Here is a 26,352-nt window from a genome sequence, read left to right on the forward strand (position 1 = left end):
CCATCCCAAGGGAGCGGCGAAGAATGGCCATGTATCAGCACAGTTGGAGCGGGTAGATTGTTGCCTTCTTCGAATGTGCTATCATCGTAGACATGTCCCCAGGCTCTCGTTCAAGAGCATCAATGTGAGATTGAAATGCTCATTGGCGTCCTTCCGTATGTTGGCTTCGTTCTTGTCAATCCCTAGTCCCTTTAACCTGCATACGGAGTACCGAGTCAACTTTCTCAGTTGCCGACCAACAATCTCGAGAAAACCTACAATCTCATGTCCTTCCGAATCTGCGGCTGTTCCCAATATCTCACCATAATCAGGTTCTTCACGATTTTATGTTCAATCCCGGCGACGTCAGATGCTCGTTGAAGGAATTGTAATGTGTTGGTTATCTTCTCTGAATCAAACTCATTCGACGATGAAGAGCGAAAGGCTGAGCGCAAAGTTCGAAGTAGCACATGACGCGCCGGAGTTGAGTAATTGATCACCTTGAGACCTTGCCGGTAGAGATGACGATAAGCATGAATTACAGCTCTCTTGTCCATTGGAGGCTTCAGACTCTGAGCTGCCTGGCTCGTTGCTGGAGTTGCGAGAGGCTGAGAGATTTCTCGAGTGCACCAACTGTGTCTATATGGAACCAACTGAATTCTCCCAGGTATACCATTCCCCCAAAGAGCAGCAAATGGAGACACAATGAACCTTGGAGTAATGTATTTATCCAACACCAGTATTTGCAGCGCATATAATTTCACTCACTTGTATCAGTACTGTGTATAGCTGGAGCAGCAAGCCCACGCTAGCCTGATTTGGCTCCTCCCGCGTTTAGGCCGCAAATGCAGCGATAACTTGCTGCCCTTCCCAAGTTCCCACCTTTTCCTCCCCACGCCATGTCCTCCTCTCGAGTATGATCGATCTCATCAGCACTGCTGAAGGAACACTTCCTAGCCTTCTAGATCACTCGTTTTGGATCTGTTGCTTAGAAAAGCAGGCTTTCTCTTGATAACTGTCTATCTTTCTCTTCTTTTCAGCCAGCCTTTGGCGTGTCCAGAGCTATAAGAAGATTAAGCGTGGCTATCTCTTCGTCTCGCCCTTGGAGCCGCGATTTGCGCTTGAGCTCACGCATCTGCGTAGAAATGATTTGACTAACAATCTCCGGTCATAGCATATTTCTTCTTCCCTTTTTCTTTACCCCTCATCGTCGACCTTCTCCTCGATGATTCATTTACTGGGTGCTTGATTACAATGCTTCGAGCACTGAGGACTTTCTGTCTGCTGTAGTACTTCTCAAAAGGGGCTGACATTCCGTGGCAACATGGTTCGGGTGTTTCGGAGGCCTGCCTCGGCTCTGGAAAGGCACGCTCCGGGTAGGGTGGCCAAGAGAGCAGCTCGAAAGCATAGGGTGATCTTGGAATCTGTTACTCGAGAGAAGAAAAAACTTCGGAGTGTCGTATGTTTCTCCTGGTTTGTCCTTTGGGATGATCCTGACAGTGAACACAGATATCATTTGAAGCAAAGGCGCCTCCGGGCTATACATTCATTCCTGCAGGTAATCCTCAGCTCACCAGTGCCTGTAAGGAATTATGTCGCAAGGATGGCCAGAAGGTCTATGCTGTCACGGTATGCTTATCAGCATCTCGTATTCCTTGTCACTCAATCTTCCTGTGTCGCCCAAATCTCATGGCTTATAATGATTAGACAACCCCTCATATGCACACCCATAATCTCTCTCAACACGTGCACCGCATCGGATACCATTTCCCAAGTGCTGTTGTCGCAACGGTGTGTATGGATTTGGGTCTACATCTGACAGCAGCAGGAAATGTTATGCCTGCTCACATTAATGCTACTGCAAGCAAGCTCAAGCGTGCTAACTCGGAGGTCTCGCAAATCACCATCAATACCGAGGCTAGGGATGTGCTGAGAGATCTTTTCCCAAACATACCAGATAATGACCTCAACCAGATTATCAAAACGGCTTTTCAAAAGGTATGTAAATCAGATGGAGCATACTTACAACAGGTTGCCTATTGTTGCTGAACTCGGTGTCCAGGGTCAGCGCAAAGTCGGTACGGCTGCTGAACTACCTCTAGCTCGTCGAGCACAATTAGCAGTCGTCGCCCACATCAGACATATCTACACTGATTATGATCGTCTTTTGAAAACGACATCATTTCATGAAGCGAGGAGTCTGGTTGAGGAACCCACTTTGGCCAAATTAGTCGAGTGGCGAGGAGACGATGAAAATGGAAAAACTGTCCTCGAAGACATTTTCCGCGAGGTCATTGTGATATCTGATGACGATGATGATGATGACAGTGACACTGAGGAAGGGGGACCCCTCCACTCAACCAACCGAGATCGCAGTGTGGAGGTTATCTCTAGCCATCCCCGAGTAGAAGAGCTACAGGCCAGGCCGGTCAACTATGCTCACTCTAGAATGCGTGAGGCCCAGTTGGATATTTCAGACGACGAAGCTCCCCCTGGTTTTCGTTTCATCCCAGAGGTTCCCAAGAAGAGCAGGGTCGACCGCCGTGGATTTAGCAGATATCACGCTTGGGACCGTGCCATCAACCGATACAGGAATGGAGCAGGCCAGCGCAGGCTTTACAATGATTTTACTGGACAGCGGGAGTCGTCGTTCGCTGTACCACAGCCCGCACAGGAAAGTATCAGAGTAGGTATGGGCCCTACCTCTCTCCAAAAGTCAACAGCAACCCGCCACGCCTCTGTTGGCCCTCATGCTGCTTCAAATTCGGCCATTCCTGTTCATACACGACAGAGAGTTTTCCTACACCCAGTGGCAGAGGACTGTGTAAGTTCCCAGGAAACAGTACCCAATTCCCACCAGAAACCGAACTTTATGAATGTGCGCAATACGCAAATCAGACCCATGCTAAACCATCGTGGGCCATCTAACATACGTTCTCCTGTGGAGCTTTCACTCCAGAGGAGTGATCCAGCGCTCTTGCCGAACGGATCTCTAACAGAGCAAGTACCTATGTATCACCCAAGAGAGCACTTAGACCGGGGAGCCGATGATTTAAACATCCCCGTTTTCGTTGGTGGCCCCAGAGAACCCCAAGGAAGGACCAAATTTCCGCCTGGAACTAGCCCAAGGATCCCTGGACTTGCCTATGGGAAATCGCAGGCAAATCCGCCCGATCGTGTTCTGCCTTCTATTGAAACCCCTCCTTCACCCGAGGATACAAGGCGTCCAATCGATGGTCATTTAGATCAATTTACCAGAAGGATGACGGGGGGATTTACTCCCGGCTCAGTAACCCCTTACCATTTAGCACCACAGGATTCCCTCCATCAGGAAATCGTCGACAATGCACAGGGTCCTGCCACAAAAAGAAGGCGCGTGGCTGTTTACCAGCCTGCGTATGAGCCTGTTGATCATGTCGTATCTCGCTCTGCTGTTGCTTCCGCTGTTTTTGAAGATCCTCAGGCAAGACAGCAGTATGTTTCTCTGGGATACGCTCCATCAGGATTAATGAGTTCGCCCAATGAGCATTCAGTCCGTAGGAGATATATGGTTCCGGTTAAATCTTCTCACCCTGCAGACCACTATCCCGAGAAGATGTCTAGCGCCTCCGACTATACCACAGGTTTTCAGCCGATTCCGGAAGCCTCGGGAAGCCAGAGGCGGTATGCTAACTTTGAAGGCAACTTATCGTCTCGCGGGCATAACCTTATGCATCACTTTGAGTATTCCCCTCGCCACAGATCTCCTGAGCCTCATGCTCTGTCAGGCCCTTTCTATGCTACCCCAGCAAATGAAAAGCCTGGTAACGCAACACCTTTCCATCATCCAGCTTCGAGGATTGAAGCTACCTATGATGGTAACCGAATATACCAGGGAGGTGCAGAGCAAATGCCACAGGTGTCCAACCCGCAACCTATATTGAGACGGAACCAACTTTATCAACACAACACTGGCGCACCCAGAATTCTCAAGAGAAGCATATATGCAGACGATTTCATCCGCCCTGTTGATTTGAATGATGACGTGCGGGTAGCCAACCATCCTCGACGGGCACATTTCCAAACTAGCCAACCTCCGGAGTCTGGTTCTAGGATGACAAGTGCTCTGTATCAATATCCTTCCGAGAGGGAAAGTGGAGACGTGTCCATGGACATGCTACCGGGCTCACATACAGGGCAATTCGTTTCTCGTGCCAGGATAAACCACGTCGCCGATGACCATGTCCTCATGAATGATGAGACGAGCTATTACAACCGAAGCGATGTACATAACTCTACTGCAGCAGTCGGCCAGCGTGATAGACGTGGTGAACCACAACTGCAACCTTTACGGTATGATCCTACCAGGGGAATCACCGAATGGGGATTCCTGCCTTCACCCAGAAAATTTCCCATCTATCACTTTGAATTCTTGTTGACCCGTCCTCTGTGAATATTACGCAGAGCTGACATCTCACAGATTCACGCAGGAAGATCGACTTCATACGACACAAGTAGACGCCCAGCGACAGCCCGCGTATATCAGAAGGATCGGTGTTTCCCGACCACGTCACGCTCTTCCAAAAGGGAGGACTGTTGTTATTGTGGATTAGGGGCGGTTTGTGGGGGTTTCCATCGGCAATTGTTCAATTGGTGTCTCGTTGATGGTCAAGGTTGATACGTAAATTTGCTACACACTGTACATATAAGATATTAGTGTATATGATACCCGACTGCGCGTCTCTTGTGCCAATTTACAAGACGACCTCGATGGTGCTTACATGAGTGCTCATGCTAATAAATGGGAGAGAAGATAGAGCAAGATGCCTGCAAATTCACAAGCAGGATGATATTTCTCGAACATAAGATGAGCTGAAGTAACAAAACACGCTATATGCAATTGCTATGACATCCTCAATCCTGGCGAGGATGCAGAGATGAATTGTCCACATAGTCTCCAGAAAGCCGCGCCCGGTTTTGTTCACCATGATACCTCCAGGCAATGGAGCCTGCCTTCCACCCATCCTCCCAGGAAACAGCAGCACGCAACATCAATTATTTAATTGTTTCAAACATCCTTGGGTTCCCCATCAGCCTCTCCCGAGTTGACCGTCTTCCCCGTCTTCTTGATCGTGGCCAGCACTGTTTCATAGGATACCTCGGGTTCGGTGGTGACTAGAGCCGTCTGCGAGTCCAGGCTCACATCGAAAGACTTGACTCCTACAGAGGGAAAATAGACGTTTTGAATCAGTCCAAGATCGGTTGTGGCCAAGATTTTTGGGGAAGGACAGGGTGAGATAAAAATGGTGATCAATCACTCACCATCGAGCTTCTTTAGCACACGCTCTACGGCTCCGGAACAGCCACCGCAGCTCATGGATACATTGAATTTATACTGATGTTCCGACATGGTGTGTATAGCGGGGAGTGGGATTCAAAGGGCTGAGGACCTTAGGTCTGTTTGTTCGATAAGTGGATTTTGCGGGATGTTCGTCGGAACTCCAAGTCCTTCGGAAATCGTGGGATTGATCTGATTATTATAACTATTATGATAATAAGGAAAGGAGGTGCCCCTCTGGTATCAGGTAGAGACGGATAGCGGGGCTTGGTAATAGTCGCCGCAGTATAAGTATCGAGTACAGTAGTGGGGCAATATCGACATAGGATTATGCCATAGATGGGATGTCGATGGTGATGACGGAGAAGCAGTAGAACGAGATCAGGTTCGGTTCACCAGGAAATCCGCTCTGGTTATATACATGATTCTTTGGGGCAACAAGAAATGCCTCTGAGAAGAAGAGTCCATGCATATATTCATTTATAAGCAGAGCTCCAGTTTCCGTCGGAGTAAACCACGCGAAATTCGCTCAAATGACGAGTTTCAAACAACTGCTAAATGCATGGACCGTGCAATACTTTCTGAGGCCCCACAGCGCATCAAATTCTAATCATCCATAGTAGAGAGAAAAAAAAATTCATTTCTGCAATTCTGAATCACCCGCGCTCAGAACCCGGCGGCTCTCTTCTTCTTCCTCGCCTTGATGAAAGTCTTGCGACTAGCTTCTCGGCCTCCGAACATGCCTCTCTCCACCTGTGTCATCGGTAGATCTTCCTCGATGGCCTGACTGCTCTGCAGCTGAATGATCCTAGATGGTTCATTGACTTCAGGCTGGCTACCCCATTCCCGAACCGAAGGAGCGGCGGATGACTCAGGGGGCAGCTGTGATGAGCTCAAAGGGGTACTCTGCAAAACCTTCTTCCTCAGACGTCGTTTGGGGGTCATTGCTTTGGGTCTATTTTGCGTCTCCTCTTCCTCCAAGATCTGTGTTGTCCTTTGCCAATTATATGCCGCAGGATCACTACCTACTTTCCAATGTGAAAGCACGTTCGCCGCACTTCTAGACAGTGACCCCTCTGTATTGACAGATGTCACGGACGCGAGCCTAGTGTAGACAGGCTCGACTTCAATAATGCCACCAGCCACATTGGATGTCTGTGCCAGGTCGTCGTTTTGTGTGATCATATGCCTGTCTGCTTGTTGTAATTCACGATCCTCTGGAGACACAGTTGACAAGGGTAAACGTCGCTCATCCATCCCAAATGCGGATGTTGAACCAGGATTGGCCGGCAGAAACGACGATTCCAAGTCCTCACGGCTTGCATTCGCGATCAAGCGTGAGGGTTCGGCCTCATTGTTGATTTTTCGCTTGATGATGATGTGCGTTAGAATCAGTTCTGCTGTAAGGTTTCGGATGATCCTCTCCTTTGTAAGCCGCGAGCGCCCAGGTATGTCGTGAGGAAGATTCGAGAGCCAATCATTGATCAACAGATCGTAAATGTTAATCAGCTTTGGATGGAATAAATGAGAAGACAGATTTAATGCCGGCTGAAAGATGACTTCATACTTAGTGCCAGTCATGAGGTTATGGGACATGATCTGGGAAAAGAACTTGTCGAAATCGTGTGCATTTTGGTCGATATCATCTAGAACAGGACGGCGGTCAAGGAGATCAAGCCTGTCATATTGTCAGCCGAAAATACATTGCCATATAGCACTGAAAAAGCCTACATGGTTTGACAAAAGACGACGTTGTCCCCGCTCATAGTAGATGCGCTGTTCACCAATCCGTTGAGTGACTCCTGGAAACCTTGATCTTGATCGATTTCGCTTGAGACTGCAGGACTCTTCCCCGCAGCAATCGCGTAGATTGAGCTGTAATCTGCGGCCCATTGTGGAATTGCCAGCGGCGTTATGTTGGAAATTCCAGAATCTGCCACCGTAAATGTGCCTCTACTAAGTACCGACTCATCCCAATCGTCGACAATGAAGTCATCATGCGAACGAGTGGACTGTTTTCGCCGGACCCCTGGATACCGCTTCCTGAGCCGTAAAGTATCTTTGTTCAGCTGTTGGTCCTCTGTGGCGGATTCACTCTCCCGTGTATTTCCAAAGTATACAGACTCTCGCACAGCAAGACGAGAGTCCATTATGAACACCTTTACAAACCTAGCAGTGGCATCGAAATGATTTTTGCTACCGGCTGATGGTAAAGCGGCGATTTCTCGGAAGACCAATGTTGAAAACTGTGCCAGATTCGGGGAGTCCTGAGATTCGGCAGTAGCGTTGGACGTGGAAGGAACCTCGAGGACAAATGGATCAGATATGGATGTCATATCCATGATTCCATCAGTTGCGGGTGGGACCTGAAAAGCCAAGGTAAGATGGTTGAGTCGGGAGTAAAGGACAAGATAAAAGTCTATGAAGAGTTATGTCAATAGGCTGTAGCAAAAGAAGAAGAAGAACGGGATATATTTATTCATACCTTCTGCCAGAATGAGAGGAGATAAGCGCAATGTTGTATCCTCTGTATCTCTAAAATGACGCCAAGACAGGACAGGAAACCATACTGGTCTTGTGTCATTTTTATGAGAGTCCGCGACAGGAACAGAAGAGATATCGAGCAAGAATATACGTGAGGTCGTCAAAATGAAAATTTGCGACACATTGCAAGAGCTCCTCTTGACATCGAGTATCCACTCTAGCTTTCGCTTCAGTCCAAGCTCTATCGCGTAAGGAAGAATGTCATCTCCCTCAATTCGGTAAAGCATCGGGCAGCGTCGATCAGAGACAATAAAGCTGTTGACGTCTCCTACCCATTCGATTGCTGCCCAGCCATCATGTCGAGTATGGCCATTGATATCCTGACCCTCGCCAAGATCTACCCATGGCAAGGAGCCTGACTTCACGCACGCAGCAGCCCAGTTGCCTTTGCTTCGTCTTTGCCGGCCAGATACTTCCCAAACGGTCCAGTTCCCTCTTTCATCGACAATAGCTAATTGCTTCTGATACCAAGGGTTGAAGGTTATATCAGCATGGGCGAATCCACCCGTCTGTGAGACCGATATTTCCACCAACGGGTTTGCGTCAAGGCGGGAGTTGCGGGTATAGGTCGGTACCACACGATCGCCGTCACGGTAAATTTGTACAGAGACGGGCTGTTTACGATAAAGTGGTCTGAATATGGTTATCGATTGAGGGAAACGAGCGGCAGCCCATGTCGGTTTCTCTTCGGTCGTCCGCGCAAAACATACTTGACGAACAGGCGCACCTCCCGTAGACCATTCCGTACATTCTGACTCTCCGATCATGGGTACCCGCATCCGAGCCGTCACTCCATGCCTCAATTCGGTAGTGCCTTCTTCCAACTTGCGGAAGGAGATCGTATTGCCGCATTCGCCAGAGGCACTGACAGCGATGGGAACCACCCGGTTGCCTGAGTCATCATTCTCAATGTCGACTGCATTCCCCAAATCAAAAAGAGATGAAGTCAGAGGGTCGCAGATCTCACTCGTAGTCGTAATAACATGAGAAAGCGTCTCGTTGTTAACAAGAGACCAACCGGCGGCTAATTCAGGGTGCACTCGTGGCAATAAGTTTTTGTTCTCGATTAGTGACGATTGTGGTGCAGTTAAGGGAGAAACAACCGTAGTCCTTGTAGATCCTGCGTAAGAGATACGCGGAGCTTACCAACAGATTAGCACATCGGCATCCTTCTCCTGAGAAGATCAGAATGATCATTGATCTCACTTACATTGGGACAGGCTCCGGGAAAATGACCAGGCTCGTGTCTCTGGCTGATATATTGCTCTTCCCAAGTGCCCATACCGCAGAGCACTCGCAGAGTGTTCATCCATCAGGCCGTTCTGTGCTGCCGAAGATCTGCGCAATAACTAGCGGAACACGCATATCGGAACGTCGAGACACTGGTAGATCTGTGCCCTGTAACAACGAACTGCTGCATACGTCGGACTCGAGTACGTTATGGCGTGAGAGCGTCGAATAACCAGCGTCAAATATTCATGGTTGGAAATGCTTTCCAAGCGGAGAGCGCCGGACAATGTCGTAGTGTGTGATTATACTATCTAAGTTATCTTGTAGGACTTTTTTTATCGGTTCTTTGATCAGTAATGCCAAGCATCTGTTAGCTTAGGCGTTGCGGCGCAACAACAAAGTGTGTTGTCCTGCGGATATCTATCTTTTGTCTTGACATATCAGGCTCCGCGTTACCAAGTACTAGTATTCGAACGTGCAATACATCATCGGCTTTTAACAAGCCCATTTCGAGCAAATCGTCACCAAAATGTCGTCTTCCTTTGAACCTTCACTCTCGACGAGTGGTATGCGGCCACCTCTCGCATCAGCAGATGCCCCATCAATGGCCGACACGCTTCCCAGCATCAATTTCGGGTTTGAGGATCTGCGTAATCGCATGGCTCAATTCACCGCTAGGTTTGATGCATTCATCGAGCGAGGACGGAAACAAGTATTGGAGGAGCGAAACCAATTCAGAATAGGACTAGCAGAGTTGCAAGGTGTGTGTCGCTATGCCCACAAGGTTCGATCAGAACGGTATCATTGATTCAAATCCAAAGAGGACCAACGCATGAAAAAGAGAGATGTTGAGATTCTTGATCTCAAGGCACAGACTCATGAGCAGACCCTCCAGAAAGAAGCTGCCGAAGCTGCTGAAATGCATGCTGCCATTTCATCCGTCACTCTGGAACGCGACTCCCGTCTCGCGAAGCGCGACCGTCTCAAGCAGCAAATTGATGAAACACAGATTGCCATTAACCAGAGGCTTGAAGCTCAGAAAGCCCATGCTCGACATCTGGACGCCCAGTCCCGACTGAATGTCCCCGAACTAGATTTCTGGCAGGATTATCTATGTTTACGCATCGAAGGTGCCGGGCGAGAAGATCGGCTCAAGTTTGTTTACAGTCACCTGCTTGAGAAAGACTGGGATACAGAAGCATGGTTTGAATTGGGCACCGCTAGTCGTGATTACGAAGTTTTCCACACGCGGCCCAGAGTGAGCAGAGAAGCTCTAGATCAGGAGATGGATATCTTAAATGAGGACCGTGATTTTGGGGCGTTTCTAAAAAGAATGCGCAAGCTACTCATTGGAAATCTGAAATAGTCACCACCTGCTGGCAATCAGGAAAATTCATGGCAGGTTCAATTCTAGCTCGACCATTCAGAGCTCGAAAACTTTCTCCTTGCTCAAGAAACATCACTGAATGAACTTCATCTGCTCAAATGTAAGAGCGCGACCTGGTCATCAGATTTGGCCTCTTATACAGCTCTATCATCAACCACCGGTTGCTTCGCGATAGAATGCTATGCTTCTACTTGCGCCAGCGGTAGCGAATCCCTCAGACTTGCCCACCTTGGACAACCATTTGACACTCCAGACAGCCTTTTCAGTCTCTGAATGAGTTGCGACACAGGATCTTGTATCAATTGACCAGACTTTGACTTTACCGTCGAATGACCTTTCCAAACCGTTAGCTGTAGAACCACTAAGCAGAATCTTCCATAATAGGAACATTAAATTACCCGCTTAAAAGATACTCTCCTGTATTGCTCCAGGCAAGAGACAGGATCCAAGCCGAATGGCCCGAGAGGTTCGCTACCTGCTCGCCGGACGATGTGTCATAGAGAACAATCACCTTGGAGTCTCCTGCGGCAGCCAAAAGTTTTCCACCGGGGGAGAATGCGACAGCACGGACTGGCTTGACCAAACCTGCAAAGTGTCAGTCATTTCTAGTTTGGATGATGCCTACAAGACACTTCAGGTAACCTACCTGATAAGCTAAAAGGCATCCGCCCACTATCTGTGCTGAAGATGTAGACACTGCCATTTTCATGCCCACTAGCAATAAAGCGGCCATCGGCAGACTGGATGAATCACATCATCATCAGTTGTACTGAGATTGTGACGAGTCGCCGATCGAGCTTACCATATCCAAACAAGTACCAAAACTACCCTTAGTCTCATAATCTCGAATCAACCCTCCTTTGGCGTCTAGATCCCATACTTTGATGTGTCCATCCTGGTTCACACCGGCGAGAAACTGGCCATCCTCCGATAAGGCTACGGCCCAGGTGCCAGCAGCTCCTTCCATGCCACCTGCTGAGGATTAGCAACAAATGCGTGGTGCCAAGTGGTGCCATATATATTAGACACAGGAAGGATAGAAGAAGAGGAGTTGGTTCGGGGTACCTGAAATAGGATCGTCCTTGGACCAAGTTCCCTCTTGACATGCCCAGACATGGATCTCGCCTGCAAAGCCAACGCTGACGGCTCTGGATCCCTTTCCGTTGGTCACTAAATGATGGCACCCAACTGCGTGAGCACCCTCGATAGACTGTATCAAGGGAAAATCAGGATCTGCTGTTGAATGAACCTTGAGCGCAGTGGCACCAGAGGCTGACAAAATTTGCCTGTCAGCTACAGCCAGCGAGAAGATATCAATTAGATGGGCTGTAGCCACAGTTAGTGAAATCAAAGAGCTAGAATACCATGGCTTGTAACACAATGTAGTAATCTGGATGGCTTCAGAGGTATACTAACCATTTTCTGCAGAGCCCCATGAGAGATATTGTTTGGACTATCATTTGAGCACGTTAAATTAAAAGACTTGTTACTGAAGTGATAGTGATGGCTTTGTTATCTGTTCCTTACCATCTTAATTCCCTGTCAAGGATTCTGGGAAGAATGCTTGATGTAGGATAGAGTTGTAATTACTGACATTCAGCCTCCGTTGATGGTAGGTAAATAGTACTAAGATGGCAGTACTACTTTTAAGTGGGACAAGAGAATTGTGCTGGTGAGATCATGCGGGTGCCCTCCCAGTCCCACTTTACGATTTACGAAGCCTTCGAGATTAGAGACTGTTATACTGGAATGAGCAAAGCTTTTACCGAATCAAGTGCTCTCTTTCGACACGGATATCTAATAACTATACAGTTGTGAAAGAAATAAAGGCAAATAAAAGTATACAAGGGTCTTCCCATCATAACCAGACGCCGAATGCCATGCAGCGTATCCTATATCCCACCTACATAAAAGTACAGAGGCCTTCTATACCTCAAGTCTGTCGTTTTGCGATTTTATTCGTTGACCTCTGGCCTCTTTTTGCTCCCGATCACCCGTGTCTTTCATTTATGCCGTTTGAGGATCCTTCCATTGCTTCTTGATATCTGCCGGAAGATCCTATTGTGAGATTCGGGATAGCAACCTTCACAATGGTAAGAACATACCTTCAACACAATGCGGGCACAGAACATGGGCGCGCTTCACTTGACCACATCCAGAGCAAGTATTGAGACTCTTCACATCCTTCAAGGCCTTGCCAGCCATCTGCCTATGTCGCTTTTTCATGTGGGAAGTCTTCTTCTTAGGTACAGCACGCAACACAGAATCCCAGATGTCGGAGATGACCCCAGGAATGGCCAACGAAAACGCTGCAGGCCTCAGGAATTGATGAGAAAGGCTGGGGCTTCCTTGTAGAAATCGTGACCATCGAACTGCAGCGGAGGAGGAGATCGGCTCCGAGGATAGAAGCACGCGCGGAAACATTTGGGGCGAGATGGAGGACCGGAGTATCCGCTAATAGGTTTTTCGTGGTGAGAGACAGTAGGGTAGTTAGAGCGGCCGCCTTCGCTTGAACTTAATGCTGGTAGAATTGAGAAATCTCGAGGGTGTGTCGCTCTACTGGCGGACTTGAATTGAGTCTGAAGCTTTTGCTGGCGGATCTTGTGGTTTGCTGGGTTTGGATCTGGAGACGCACTAACCCGATACGGTATGGTTGGCCCCCTGAGTCGCGACAACAATTAAGGGGCTCCATAATAAGGTAAAGTCATCTGGTATGCACCTATCGTTACATCTACACACCTCCTCGATTGCAATCAGAGATCCTCCAGGCCGACTTCTTGGGAGCTCTAGAAGGCTGACTTGCTTGCTTGGACACGGGATCTCCCAACTAGATTGACTTCTATTCGTGTTTCTTTGCCAATATCGCTTCCAGGCCTCCCTCCTCCCAAACAAGTCACAAAATAACAAAGGCTTCCACCATGGCCACCGCAGCTAACTCGAGTTCGAACGCTTCGGCCACTGTCTTTCCTCGCAGTCATGTTGGTTTCGACAGTATCACCTCCCAGATTGAGCGGAAGCTCCTGAAACGTGGCTTCCAATTCAATGTGATGTGTGTTGGTATGTTGATCAAGGTTGTCGTAGATGATGGCATTGAAACGAATAGACATTGACTGGCTCTTCTCCTCGATATCTAGGCCAGACGGGTCTGGGAAAGTCCACCTTGATCAACACTATTTTTGCCTCGCATTTGATTGATTCTAAGGGCCGTCTGACGCCCAATGAACCAGTTCGGTCGACAACAGAGATCCAGACCGTCTCTCACAGTATGTCGACGTGGAAGACTGATAAGAGCCTTGAACTAACGGCTGGTTGTTAGTCATTGAGGAGAACGGAGTACGTCTCAGGTTAAATATCGTCGACACTCCAGGTTATGGTGATCAGGTCAACAATGACAGGTGGTAAGATAACATCCCGCCATACCTTTCGATAAGGGAGCTAATGGTACCCTTAGCTGGGACCCGATTGTGAAATACATCAAAGACCAGCACTCTGCCTATCTTCGGAAGGAACTCACCGCCCAGCGTGACCGCTATATTCAAGATACCCGGATCCATTGCTGCCTGTTCTTCATTCAGCCTTCTGGTCATGCGTAAGTCGGAGAGGATCCAGTGGCATATAACGACTTCCTTGCTGATCTTTTTACGCAGCCTCAAACCGATCGATATCGTAGTCCTAAAGAAATTGTCGGATGTCGTGAACGTCGTGCCGGTCATTGCCAAGGCTGATTCTCTTACTCTGGAGGAACGTCTGGCGTTCAAGGAACGAATCAAGGAAGAATTCGCTTTCCACAACCTGAAGATGTACCCTTATGATAATGACGAGCTCGATGATGAAGAGCGTGCCGTCAATGCACAGATCAAAGTAAGACCATTCCCAATTCGCGCTTCTCATATAAGGTGACCCATCCGGTTCTAAATCTCTACTAGGACATTGTCCCCTTTGCCGTTGTCGGCAGCGAAAAGACGATTGTTGTCAACGGCCAAGAGGTGCGCGGCCGACAGAACCGCTGGGGAGTCATTAATGTCGAAGACGAAAACCATTGCGAATTTGTCTACCTGAGAAACTTTCTTACCCGCACCCATCTTCAAGATCTGATTGAAACGACGAGCCAGATCCACTACGAGACCTTCCGTGCCAAGCAGCTTCTTGCTCTGAAGGAAAGCAGTGCTGCAGGCAGCCACTCCGCTGGCAGCAGACCTATCAGCCCCTCTGCGGACAGAGAGCTCAGTCGCAACTCGCAACGGATGACCATGAACGGCTACTAATCTCTCATGAAACTGTTGCGTTCTTCGAGCTCACTCGGGTCGCTCCGGTGGATCATGGCCCTGGAGCATACCATTGTTGTTGCACAAATTTCGGCTGAACTGCGAGAGAAAAAAAAATGGTACTCGCAAGAACCTATCTATTTTCTTCCCTATTCGATAATACCAATTTCCCACTAGCAGGCTCTTACAGATATCCCTTTCGACCGTTTTGTTATTCTTCGTATTCTATCATTGTCTCTTGATCTCGCTTTCATACACTGCTCTCCGTTTCGGTGAGCGACTGGGCCCTACCACATTTCCTTGAGGATTTGTCATTGGCAAACGGAAGAAGACGTTAGCTTTCTAACCGCTAACGTAGACTCACTGTTCGTGTAATTAAATGCTTTAGTTTCCGTGAAGGAGGGGAATATAACTTATTCGTCAATCAACACGCTGAAGTTGGCTCACTTTCAAAGTCCATAATACCATAATACCATTCTACGAAATTGATAAGTTATGAACGCTGTGGTATACGATAAGGGCTGATGCTATGCAAGAAAATCTAAGCACTCATGCGCAAAATTATTGTTATGCCCCAAAATTACCACCGTCAACAATCCAATCCCTCAACTCCACATACGCCTTCTCCAAGTCATCGTTGACGACGATTTTGTCGTGAGAACCCGGCTGAGCCGAATACTCGAGCTCGTTCTTCGCCTGGGCGAGACGTTTCTGAAAGAAATGTTAGAGGCGCTGTTAACGGCGGTAGACATGGGTAAAACAATTCTCTTACCGTCAAACTGTCCTCCGTCTCGGTTCCTCTCCCGCGCAGCCGCTTCTCCAATTCCTCCACTGATGGCGGTGCAAGAAACAAGAATCGAGCATTGAGATCAGTGCGCTTGACTTGTTTCACTCCCTATCGTTATTGTCAAATATCAGCTTCCGCCCTCGTCGCGCGATTTTGAATGACAATCCTCTCTCTTGTCTTATCCCCGGGGAATTCAATTACCTCCATCTCAATATCGAGAATGCAAATCCTGCTCTTCTCCGCAATGTTCTTCACTGCCTGTACACTAGTACCGTAATGGTTTCCTCCGAACTGAGCATGCTCAATGAATCCGTTTTTGCTCACGAGGTCCAGGAAATCTTCTTTCGTGGTGAAATAATAATCGCGTCCATGCTCCTCTCCTGCGCGAGGAGCGCGGGTTGTGTCTGAACATGAGTCGGTACATGTCAGCACAAGTCCATGCATGGAGTGATATGAAACAATAGATAGGGCAAATGGGCGCGGTGGCACAGGGCTATCTATACTCACGCGACACAGAGAATCCAAAAGTATCAGGATACTCGGCGAAAAGCCTCTTGAGCAGTGTCGACTTTCCAGTCCCCGAGGGACCTGACACTACCACTGGGCGAAACTTTTGTACTGCCAAACTGGTCAGTTGAAATTGATTGCACTTCCCGCATTGAGGGGCATGCGATAATGGGTTTTGGGGCGGGTGGTCGCACCAGCGCTTGTGGCCATGGCTGAGGTTGAATATCGCAGGGCAACAGAAAAGCGCGTATCAATTGAATTAAATGCTGCGCGAGATGAAATCAAGCGATACATAGGCCGGCGAACCAGAAACCAAAGACCATAATAATTGATGCTACCGGACAACTCGATGATAATGGCGCAGCGGGAACAAAGGCGGTGAATACGAATTAAACAAAACCCATTCACTACAGGTAGTAGCCAGCGGACAGACAGTTTCGGTCATTGAGTTTGTAAAGTGAGGACCTGTGAATTCCCAGTTGTAGTTAGTTTTACTCCTTTAGGGATAGTCGCCTGGTACGCTGTATCATCATCACCGCCCGCTGGCGCTGCTAAGTATATAAGGACTGTCCTCGCTATTCTTGACCCTCTCCCTTCCTGATTCCTTCTTTTTCCTCTTCCACCCTCCTATATTCTGCACCCATGTGATCATGACCCCTTACCCTCATCTACTCTAATGATGTCCGCGCCCGTCGCCCCCTTTTTTTAGTTAGAAATTGTGGCTGTGCCCTTTTCTTGTCTTCTCCACTTCTAAGTTTCCTGCCCTATTAGCTTAGATTAGCTCTCCACCTAAACTTTCTGCCCTTCCTACTCTATTCTATCTAGTGAAATGGCTCATATTTTCTTATTCTATAAGCTGCTACTGTCAGGGCATTTATTTATCTAGGGTATTATATTGCCTGCTAGTCTTCTACAGTATCTGCACTTTCAACTATCTTTATTTAAGAGGCTAACCCTCTAAACCCCTAGCAGGCTCTAAGTAAGCCTAATTACACATTATGCATGATGCATACTCCACCTCTCCCCTTACCTCTGGGTGTTGTCTGCCCATCCTGCACCTTTGTTTTTGCGCCCCTGCTTTCGCCCCGGCTATACTAATCTCACTTATTGTAGATTATAATTAGACTGCCTATATGGTGATGAGAGTCTCAGAGAAACATATCTAATGGTATAAATGCCTTAACTATGACTCTACTGCCTTTGTTAATATTGCCATCATCTATCATATTCTCATGGAAACCTCATTAGCCAACAAGTGACTGATAAGTAACTAATTTCTTAATCTTCCCATTTCCTGCGCCCTGATATAGAGTATTGTGGAAAGCATGATGCTACAAACATGACTATTTTAATGGAAGATTACTATACTGTGCGTCCAGAACTTACTATTTATGGATAATACCTCATTAAGTTCTTTATAATAGCTAATTATATTAGCTGAATAGAGCATACCACATCAAAACCTAAGGTATATAATCCAGGGTGCATAATTAGGCCATTCTGTGCTGATTCTGCTTTCAGAGGTATGATACTTCTCTTTATTAAAATCTTAAGAATGGTAATTCCCTCATTGCCTAATCCACAGGCTATAAATACCCTAGTCTGCCCTGAGTTAAACAGTAACACAGACAGCATATTCAATTTCCTTTATATACACTTTGCCTTCCTCCTTACTTAATTTTTAGGATGAAATATCAGGTTTCTTATAATAGCCCTTTGTCTGCTGCTCCTCCCCCTCCAATTAATCACCTATTACCCCTAAAATCACCCATTTCCATGCACTTCTATGCCTATACTCCCCCTTCCCTCAAGCCTATTACTCTAATTTGCGAGATGGTAGCATAATACATTCACCAGGGCCAAACCATCTCTGTGAATAATAAGCCAAAAGGGCCTTCTTCACACCATTATATAACTGTGTCCTTAGTTAGAGTGACTAGCAGTCTTAACATAGAGAGCATCATCCACTCTTTTAGTGCAGGTTTATAAGGATCTACTATGCCTTTGATTTCTAGCTTGCTTATCAGCAATGCTTGCTGTTTCAGATACATCCCTTAGGCTTGAAAATAATAACTCTGGCGCGACAGGCAGTATTAATAGCAATAATTTTCCCCATCCAGATATATTATGGAGCTCTGTTGCTAACAGCTGTGTGTCTTTAGACAGCCCTTAATGTATAGATGATGGGTTATGTCCTGATGAAGTAAGTGCTACTGCTTCTAAAGATTATAGAATAGGCTTATGGTCCTGCGGAAGTTACACCTGTAATACTAATGATATTAGCCAGTATGATAATAACTAAATAAAGCATCTTACTAATGGATATAAGGATGGCTTGTTAGATATGTTAGGACTGGACACCCTTACTGCTTCTGATTTGTTGGTTAAAGAATCATAACCTTCTCTGTCTAGAAATAAAAATACCCATCATATGACTAAGATCAGCATATATAGCACGCCTTAAATCCCCTAACTAATATTTTACAGTCAGAAGAAACCCATGTATATTATCTTAAGAGATACTGAAGGTGCTGCACCTGGTAGTCCTTAAATAAGGGCAAGGGCTAGAGCTGAAGCATCTCTATTCTCTATTCACTATCAAGGCTGTCTATTCTCAGCTGTTGAAGACGCACTTCTCCAGGAATTAGTGGGCAGAAAGCTTGCGTGGGAGAGGATTAAGCAAGAGTTTAGTTAGACATTCACTAGAAGGTGTTTGAAGTCCCTGTAAGGATGGTGGTTAAGAAAGCTAAAGTTTTTGGCTTATCTAGCTAAGCAAATACTAGATGTATTAGGTTAATGATCTTCTTCCTAGCCATAGCCATTCACTTTGTCATCTACATTGCGGGTTTAAGTCTTATTCTTAATTACTTGTATCTTTGGGCTGTTCTTAGTAGTTAACTTTCTTGCTAATGATTTACTATATAGATGTCTCCTTTTAGTGGTGTGGTCATGTATCTCATATAGGCATCTTTACTATCTTTACTATGATGAACTAATTAATACTATTTGCCTTAATCTCTATATCTAAGCTCTGTATATGCTTTTCTGAAACCTTCCTGTGCAATAATAATTTATCTTAGCAGTAAATAAGCTACTATTACTCTTGGGAATATTGGCCTTACAGTAGCTACCTAACATAAAAGTCTTTGCAATCCCTGGCCGCAAGAAGAACTGCAGTTTTGTGATAGCTTTCAGATCTGGAATAGGTGTGCTCACAGCCCTCAAATCAACCAATCTTATAGATATTATATACTTTAATTACTCACCCTATAGCTGGCGTCAATGTACCCCTTGGGATGATTGAGGCTCCGGCATCAGCGAAGTACCACAGCGCGATAGATCTTATTGGGTGCACAAGGTAGCGTCCTTTCAAATGACACGAGGGACCTGGATCATGTGACTATGCCTCCGTACAGACATCAGTCTCGCTGAGTCATTCCTACAGCGATCGCGTTGGCGCCTGTGAGATATGAGGCTGCGTTCTCCTTCGCCTGGAGGTATTTCTTCCCAAGCTTCTCACCATGGCCTCAATCTTCCGCTTGCCGTCCCGGATTTCTAGGCAAACTTTTTCCTGGCGTTCCTCGTTTCTACGTTCTGTGTCACCTGTGCGCGAGTTCTCCCAGTCGAGCTTCCCTCTCCTCGATCCAACTCAAAAGTTCGAGGAAGAAACACTGTCATGATACTCGCCAGATGGATTTTATCCCGTGAAAATCGGCGAGGTATTCCAATCGAGGTATCAGGTGGTTGGTAAATCTTGGCGTCACGGATCTCGAGGGGAAAGCTGCAATATCCGATTCAATAAAAAGGATGTGATCCCGACCTTACCTGGTATCCGGCACGGGGGTTCAAGGGTACTCCGTATATGATCCAGAACTTCCACGAAGTGTTTCAGGATCAGCCCGGTCCCCCGAGGGGGTTGACGGAATGGCTAGAAAGTTGGGAGGCGGGGCAAGAACTTGAGGAAGTCCCAGATGATGACCTTCAAGAGTAACATGTACCATAAATTATATTTTGGATCCCATCTCGAACGCAGGATTCAAGGGTGAACAGTAAGCTCCAACTCTGCTTTCTGCAGGATACTTCGTTTTTATAATGAGTATCGGAAAGATTGTCTTTCCTCCCAATCACTCCACTTCCTCGATACAATAGAGAATCATTCAAATGGCCAGTAGCGCTCGTACTCAGCCTTTTCCTGGCCATTTTCAGCTAATTGCTCCAATATCAGGCCTTTGACTTCGTGGAGGGCAGCTTTGCAATCATCATATCGCTCGTGCTCGATGAAGCCCTTGTCCGGCCACAAATCGCCCATTCTCTCCTTGACCTCCGCAACAAGGTCGGTTCCTGCCACTGCACCATTGCTATCCAGTTTGATACGCTTGAAATCTGCTTCCGAAAAGTCGAACGGAAATGGGGTGTCACTGGAGATGGCAGGTAAGTCCGTCCATGTGTCTTTCAGATCGACCAGAAGCGATTGGAAGTGCGCCTCGCCGTATTCAAACATTCGGTGAGCAAGAAATATCAGCCCATATGCTGCCGTCCTTCGAAATTCGACTACTCTATATAGGTCTGGGTTTTTTGCATGCATGAGTTTTCGCCATCCAATGAACACATTTTGAAGGGTATACTCATGTACAGCCGCAGACCGTTCTTCAGGCGAAAGTCCAGAGAGTTTCGGCTGTGGTGCCAGATCGAGCATTTCAGGCTCAAGGCCATCCCAACTGAGGAAGGCTGGATCGGGATTGTGGTTGAACAGGGGTGAGATGTGACAAGACTGCCAGTCGATAATGCCTGTAATCTTTGCGGGATTATCTGGGTCTACGAAGACGTTGTCATCATGCAAATCATTATGCCAGAGGCAGGGTCTGGTGATAGCTGTATCCTTTGGGATAAGAGCACCGACGACTTGTCGGTACCATGCTAAAGCAGTAATTTTCTTTTCTGTGTCTGGTCGGTACAGCTTTGGGCCACAGAACAAGGCAATCGGCTTCGGAGGTTCTAGAGACTGGGTTGCCTTCACCTCTCGCGCCCCGACTGCTTGCAGATGCTGCGTTAGAGAAACCCCTGTAAACTTATTAGCAACTGCATGATAATAACACAAATCATGATGTACATGGCCCCTTCTCAACGTCCAAGTTTGATCGGCCTGCATCACACCAATCCCTGCCTGTAGCCGGGCCAATGGCAAACTCTGAATCTTTCACAACCTTGCCATCCTTGATGAAGTGATTGCCTGCTGGTGGCCGGACGTCTTCCGTGTAATACAAGCTGCCATAATGTGAGAATGTAATGCTTAGCCATTGCTTCTGGAGGTGTGTCATGGCAAGAAGTACTTGAAGCTTCTGTAGTAATTTCATTGTGCTCCAGACTTGGGATAGTGGAACACCTTTAATTTTATCCATGATAATAAATTCAGCCCCAACAGGGTGTAATTTGGCTTGCGAGTTCCATGTGTATACATGAGGTGCTGGTGTGTCAAGAATTTTCCTAGCCTCCTAAACCAGATATGTTAGCAAGACTTGGTGTTAATAGAGCTTAAAATAAACTTATAAAGTCCATTGTGGCAACTTCACTGGCAGTAGTAAAGTGTGGGACGCCAGCATTTAGGTTGGGAACCTTGGCTATAACTTCTTGGCCATCATCCATACACATGAGATATGCTTTGTTGAACATGCCATCAGGGTACTTCTTGATAGCAATGCATCGGCCAGCTCCAATAGAGTCTGCAGCGACTCTTGCGAGGCTGTTTAAGTCAAATCTAATCTCTCTCTTTTGAAGGTTCTCTGCCTCATTGACAATAAAGCGGCCACGCGTGAATTTAAAGAATTCATCATTTGAATTCCAGTCTGATATACATAAGTAATATGCTGAGCCCCGCTCCAATGGGCGTGCTTACCTGTCTGAGAAGAGGCTATATCCATGCTCCCGGAATAGTGATGGTAGGATAATGGTGAAGCTTTAGAAATTAAGCGGCACTGTGGTTTCACGCTTGGTATTATACTCTGAATGTTGGACCAAGGACGCGTGGATGGGGATCGGCGCATTTTTCACGAAATGTCTTGATCATCCAAACCACCCGGGAAATCAGGTAACCCTCGATCACCCGAACATCAGAGTGCCGAGATCTTCAAGGAGTGAAAGTAAGACCAATCTAGGGGATGCTGTTGTACTGCGCAAACCAAGAGATGATGATGCTGATGTTGTGCAGGAAGATCGAGTAGTGGCTGGAGTCTGCCAGAGAGATAGGGAGAGTTGACACGGCCAGCACGTGACCATGGGAAGGCGCTAGGGCCTTTTCGGTACAGCTCTGCCTTGGATATGTCGGGGATCGCTGCGGGATTCGACGAATTAGATCTTGGTACGGTGATCTTCTGTTCCGGCTCGACAACTTTAATGCCCAGATTGCCTCCAGACTTTCGGCAGGATCCGGTGTAGCTTGCAGGCAACAGCGAACGACAGGAATGCACCTTAAAGATAGAAATGAGAATATATGATTGCTTAGAGGTCGTCATCGAGATAGCAAAGAGAGAAATAAAACCGTCTTCACTTGGAATCGGGAGGCCTCCTTGTCACGAATTTGCTGATCCTCTTAGCCCCTCTCTTGGTGGGTAGATCTTCCCAACTCTCATATAAAGCTATATCCGCGACTGAAACCCTGACCACATCTTCAGCGGCAGCAGGCTCTTCGGCGGCAGTACGCTCTTCGACAGCAGTAGGTTCCGGCGCACTCATAAATAAATCTTATCTCCGGAATCCGGCTTATTTTCTCCATCGTTTCAGGGCCGACGGCGTGCACCAGCGCCAGTCTTCCAGTTCCTTGGCGGCGAGAGAGGCTGAAGCGCTGAAGCGGGGGATCGGCTGTGAGCCAATCAGAGTTACGTGGAGTTCAAGTCCAACGATGCGCTGAAGGCTAGTGACAGCCATTGCAGACTTCCAACGAATATAATCAGACATCGTGTTCTCTCCCAACTTCCTTGCCTTCGCTCGAGCTCGATCCCAGCGACGATTTTTGCCTGTTGAAACTATTCTAGAGTCTGGATTCGTTGTTGCTCTGCCAAGAATCTCTAATAAAGAAGTAAGGTGCTCATAATACACTGGACGGTGCTAATTTCAATTCGAAGGGCTTTTCCTGGCTTTTTGATTTCTCGACAAGCGCATATGTTCGTTGTGGCATACGGCTTTGACGATTTCCACCTCGTCCAGAGCGTACCACGTTAAAGAGAAAACCGATGGATAACATTCGTGAAACTACCGGGACGAAGAGGAAATGAGAAGCCGACGAAATTATCTCCACTTCAGAGGGCTACACGTCCCCTACTGAGAGCACCGGTTACGATAGCTCCGAGGACACCTCTGATGATGAGTGCACGTCTGATTCCAACTACAGGACTGCCTTCCGAGAGAGAGAATTTTTCCTTGATGACGGTACAAACCAGGCTCTCAAACTTGAGATCATGATTTCACCGCGCACCTGGCGAGATGATATAACTGCCAAATGCACCCACAAAGGCAAGGTGATCAGTTATGCCATTGCCCAACTCATTCACCGGGGAATGATCACAAGGGACTTTTGGGAAGAAATGGATGAATGCTCCCTAGATATAGGGAAGATAGCATGGATGCTTTTTAATCAGTATAACTTTCTTAAAGATAAGTTCAAGTCGCACCCCATGCACCAGGGAACCAGAGTATGGGGCTTAGAGCTTAATAATGGGCCCCTTCTTATAATTAAAGAAGTGTATATTACTGACATTAAATAGCAGAGGAAGGGTATAGGACGCGCAATGATTAAGTAGCTCCTTATGGTTGGTAAGAAATTTGTGAACAGCGTAAAGCCAAGGGATATATCACCTAAACTTATAGCTCTGGAATTTAGCTTAGTTACATAGTTTCAGAAGTTAAGCACAGTTAATACAATTACAATTCCTGGCTTGCTTATAGAGGATGTTAAGCCTTAATATATTAGTAAATTAAAGCAGCAGAGAAATAAAATTAACCTTTAAGCAAGTAACACTACTATTTTATTCTATAGATCTCTTAGGTTTTAACACATTAGCTCCTTACCATATTTTATATACTTATTCAATCTAAATCATAGAGCATAGTCAATCCCCTCTAACAGAGACTTTGATCCGCAGATGGAACCTTTGGATGATCGGGAGGATGAGCCAGGAATAGGAGATTAAATTATCCTATATGGCATAGAAATTCAGCTCAGGGAGAGGACTTTATTAACACTATGAATGGAATTTCCCTTACACTATGCTGTAACTACACTTCCTAATCTAGAGTGCATGGAGTACCTTAAGAAAGCTGCTACTAAGGATAAGATTAACTTTACTATAGTGGACTGCACGCGCAGGACTCTTCTGCATACTCTTGTGTGTAAACTAAAACCAGAAAGCATAAGATGGCTCCTGATACATGTTAAGGTGGCAGATTCATGGAAGACAGCATGTGATATAAATGGAAATTCTCCTCTGGATGTACTCAAAGATTTCCTTGAGGATATATGAACTAAAAGACACCTCTTCATGGGGAATCTGCATGTATCAGATGAGTTTCGGGGGTTTCCTTCTCCCATGGTAGAGTGCCTCTCCTTGCTTGATTTCACTCTCAGTGGTGAAGACTCGGACCTTTCTACCTCTCGCCTAAAGTACAGATGCTCTTGCGGTCAGTGTATAGGAGGATTTCTCTCACCACGGATGAAGCTGGCCTTACTCGACCAAGCCGGAACACTATATGATTTCCTATCAGACAGCATCGATAATGGCCAGTCCTGGGTCGCGGATAATGATCTCTGGTCTAGATATGTCGCTTACGACGTTCAACAGAAATTTAAAACGAACAAATCGATTCGTCAAGGATATGCAAATGTATTTTCCCGCGTGCGTGAGTGTCTGGAGTCGAACCTTGCTCCCTCTATCGAAAATATATTACAAGCTGTCGGTGAGGCGAGTGAATGGCCCCCAGTGACACGCAACTACCTTACTCGTGCTGGTGATGTCGCTGGCGTAAGGGCTGTCCTTACTTGTATATTCAATGGGGCACGGGACTTGGATGACCGGACTGGAGACGGCGACTTTCAGATAATGTACGCTAGTAAGTATTCCTCATTAAGTGACTGTCGCAATGACCGTGAATTTAAATTTGTGGCATGGGCTTGTGGCTTTGACCTTGAATTCGAGTGAATACGTTGCTTCGACTCCTGGTTACCGATATATCTTTAATCCTGATTCTTCAGTTTCTGTCAACTTTCCATGATGTACTAGTACTTCTAGGGCGCATACTGGCTGTGAAACCTGTGATCTTGAGACTTGAACTGTATTTTCCATAATCTTCCCTCGTATGAGAGCAAAAAGGCAGGCGAGACCCGACAATATATGTGGGTAGACATATCTTGGCAGATTTTATTCTCAAGGCTCACGCTTCTCCCGTGTCAATGGGAGTTTGTTAGCCGAGCGCTGTTGTCGACGTTGATGGCACAAAGCCACCAGTATCTTGCCATGGATACCTTGTATACAATGCTTACGAGGCAGGTCCAAGGCATATTAGGTGGTGCATCTGGAAACTATATTAAACTAGCTATCCAGACAGATACGAACAAATGCACACTTAGAAGAACCCTAGCATCGTTCCACATTTTCATCAAAGTCGCAATCTCTTTGAGCGACGCAGCAGAGGCACTGTAACCTTGGGTGTTTTGGGCTCCAATAAGCATGGGTTGATGTTTGCCATCTTAGGACCCACAGAGGAAGCAGGAGTATCAGTGCGTGACTAACCATCAGATTCTATGGATTCTACTGTGCTATCCACGGATGAAGTATCACTGCAAGTAAGGCATGGTTTTATTAGGAGATGATGTAGCTTAATGTTGATGTCATATGCATGCACTGTTATAGCATGTGCTAAAAATTCTGTGATCTTAGTGAACTTAGGGATGCTATGACACGTGGGCCACATGTAGGTAATTCTGTTATATATATGGGTGAGATAAGAATTAATAAGATGATAGTAAAGTGAATCTTTCTGCTTAGTAGTAAATTTATGGGGAGGAGGATTAGATGATGAAAGTTAAGATTAACCATAACAGATAATGCAAACATCCTTTAGACATTCTAATGATTCCTCTTTAGCAGGCAAGGGCTCTTCAGACTTCTTAGTTATATTATCCTCTACATCCCAGTTAATTTAGTTGCCTTGCTGGTTTGGCTTGCAGAGCTGTGAGAGGGCAACCATATCCTTAGTAACCTAAATACATTATGTAAGTAGCCTATCCTTGTTAAAGTTCTCTGCTTCTGGCCTATAGAAATTCTCCATGAGTCGCACCCACTCAGGA

General features: G+C 46.6%; 9 protein-coding genes across 9 annotated transcripts, besides 1 other annotated feature; 4 read left to right on the forward strand and 5 right to left on the reverse strand.

Annotated features, from left to right (window-relative positions):
* Positions 1–1,303: 1,303 nt before the first annotated feature.
* ACLA_026580 (DUF2293 domain-containing protein) lies at positions 1,304–4,411 on the forward strand (the record flags this gene model as incomplete). Its single annotated transcript, XM_001269366.1, has 5 exons — positions 1,304–1,438; positions 1,489–1,608; positions 1,687–1,977; positions 2,042–2,665; positions 3,140–4,411. 5 exons carry the CDS (start codon positions 1,304–1,306, stop codon positions 4,409–4,411), a joined length of 2,442 nt encoding a protein of 813 aa, XP_001269367.1.
* Positions 4,412–5,026: 615 nt separating this feature from the next.
* ACLA_026590 (copper metallochaperone ATX1) lies at positions 5,027–5,368 on the reverse strand (the record flags this gene model as incomplete). Its single annotated transcript, XM_001269367.1, has 2 exons — positions 5,027–5,178; positions 5,281–5,368. 2 exons carry the CDS (start codon positions 5,366–5,368, stop codon positions 5,027–5,029), a joined length of 240 nt encoding a protein of 79 aa, XP_001269368.1.
* A 594-nt stretch (positions 5,369–5,962) lies between these two features.
* ACLA_026600 (uncharacterized protein) lies at positions 5,963–9,149 on the reverse strand (the record flags this gene model as incomplete). The annotated part of the gene is made up of 5 exons (XM_001269368.1): positions 5,963–6,974; positions 7,028–7,715; positions 7,782–8,950; positions 8,987–9,015; positions 9,051–9,149. 5 exons carry the CDS (start codon positions 9,147–9,149, stop codon positions 5,963–5,965), a joined length of 2,997 nt encoding a protein of 998 aa, XP_001269369.1.
* Positions 9,150–9,599: 450 nt separating this feature from the next.
* ACLA_026610 (kinetochore Spc25 family protein) lies at positions 9,600–10,436 on the forward strand (the record flags this gene model as incomplete). The annotated part of the gene is made up of 2 exons (XM_001269369.1): positions 9,600–9,831; positions 9,892–10,436. 2 exons carry the CDS (start codon positions 9,600–9,602, stop codon positions 10,434–10,436), a joined length of 777 nt encoding a protein of 258 aa, XP_001269370.1.
* A 171-nt stretch (positions 10,437–10,607) lies between these two features.
* ACLA_026620 (SKI complex subunit WD repeat protein SKI8) lies at positions 10,608–12,881 on the reverse strand (the record flags this gene model as incomplete). Its single annotated transcript, XM_001269370.1, has 6 exons — positions 10,608–10,791; positions 10,856–11,042; positions 11,104–11,197; positions 11,260–11,429; positions 11,523–11,783; positions 12,563–12,881. The coding sequence occupies 6 exons, from the start codon at positions 12,879–12,881 to the stop codon at positions 10,608–10,610; spliced, it is 1,215 nt and encodes a 404-aa protein (XP_001269371.1).
* Positions 12,882–13,375: 494 nt separating this feature from the next.
* aspD (septin aspD) lies at positions 13,376–14,722 on the forward strand (the record flags this gene model as incomplete). Its single annotated transcript, XM_001269371.1, has 6 exons — positions 13,376–13,514; positions 13,592–13,720; positions 13,774–13,855; positions 13,909–14,046; positions 14,105–14,318; positions 14,384–14,722. 6 exons carry the CDS (start codon positions 13,376–13,378, stop codon positions 14,720–14,722), a joined length of 1,041 nt encoding a protein of 346 aa, XP_001269372.1.
* Positions 14,723–15,289: 567 nt separating this feature from the next.
* On the reverse strand, positions 15,290–16,226 carry ACLA_026640 (guanylate kinase; the record flags this gene model as incomplete). The annotated part of the gene is made up of 5 exons (XM_001269372.1): positions 15,290–15,433; positions 15,495–15,617; positions 15,711–15,913; positions 16,017–16,127; positions 16,211–16,226. The coding sequence occupies 5 exons, from the start codon at positions 16,224–16,226 to the stop codon at positions 15,290–15,292; spliced, it is 597 nt and encodes a 198-aa protein (XP_001269373.1).
* A 3,943-nt stretch (positions 16,227–20,169) lies between these two features.
* ACLA_026650 (aminoglycoside phosphotransferase family protein) lies at positions 20,170–21,934 on the reverse strand (the record flags this gene model as incomplete). The annotated part of the gene is made up of 4 exons (XM_001269373.1): positions 20,170–21,077; positions 21,127–21,505; positions 21,582–21,859; positions 21,910–21,934. 4 exons carry the CDS (start codon positions 21,932–21,934, stop codon positions 20,170–20,172), a joined length of 1,590 nt encoding a protein of 529 aa, XP_001269374.1.
* A 743-nt stretch (positions 21,935–22,677) lies between these two features.
* Positions 22,678–22,718: a microsatellite.
* A 2,064-nt stretch (positions 22,719–24,782) lies between these two features.
* On the forward strand, positions 24,783–25,277 carry ACLA_026660 (uncharacterized protein; the record flags this gene model as incomplete). The annotated part of the gene is made up of 3 exons (XM_001269374.1): positions 24,783–24,905; positions 24,968–25,107; positions 25,202–25,277. The coding sequence occupies 3 exons, from the start codon at positions 24,783–24,785 to the stop codon at positions 25,275–25,277; spliced, it is 339 nt and encodes a 112-aa protein (XP_001269375.1).
* Between the last annotated feature and the right edge of the window lie 1,075 nt (positions 25,278–26,352).

The sequence above is a fragment of the Aspergillus clavatus genome, genomic scaffold (genome assembly GCF_000002715.2).
Source record: "Aspergillus clavatus NRRL 1 1099423829805 genomic scaffold, whole genome shotgun sequence".
In the NCBI taxonomy this organism is placed as follows: domain Eukaryota; kingdom Fungi; phylum Ascomycota; class Eurotiomycetes; order Eurotiales; family Aspergillaceae; genus Aspergillus; species Aspergillus clavatus.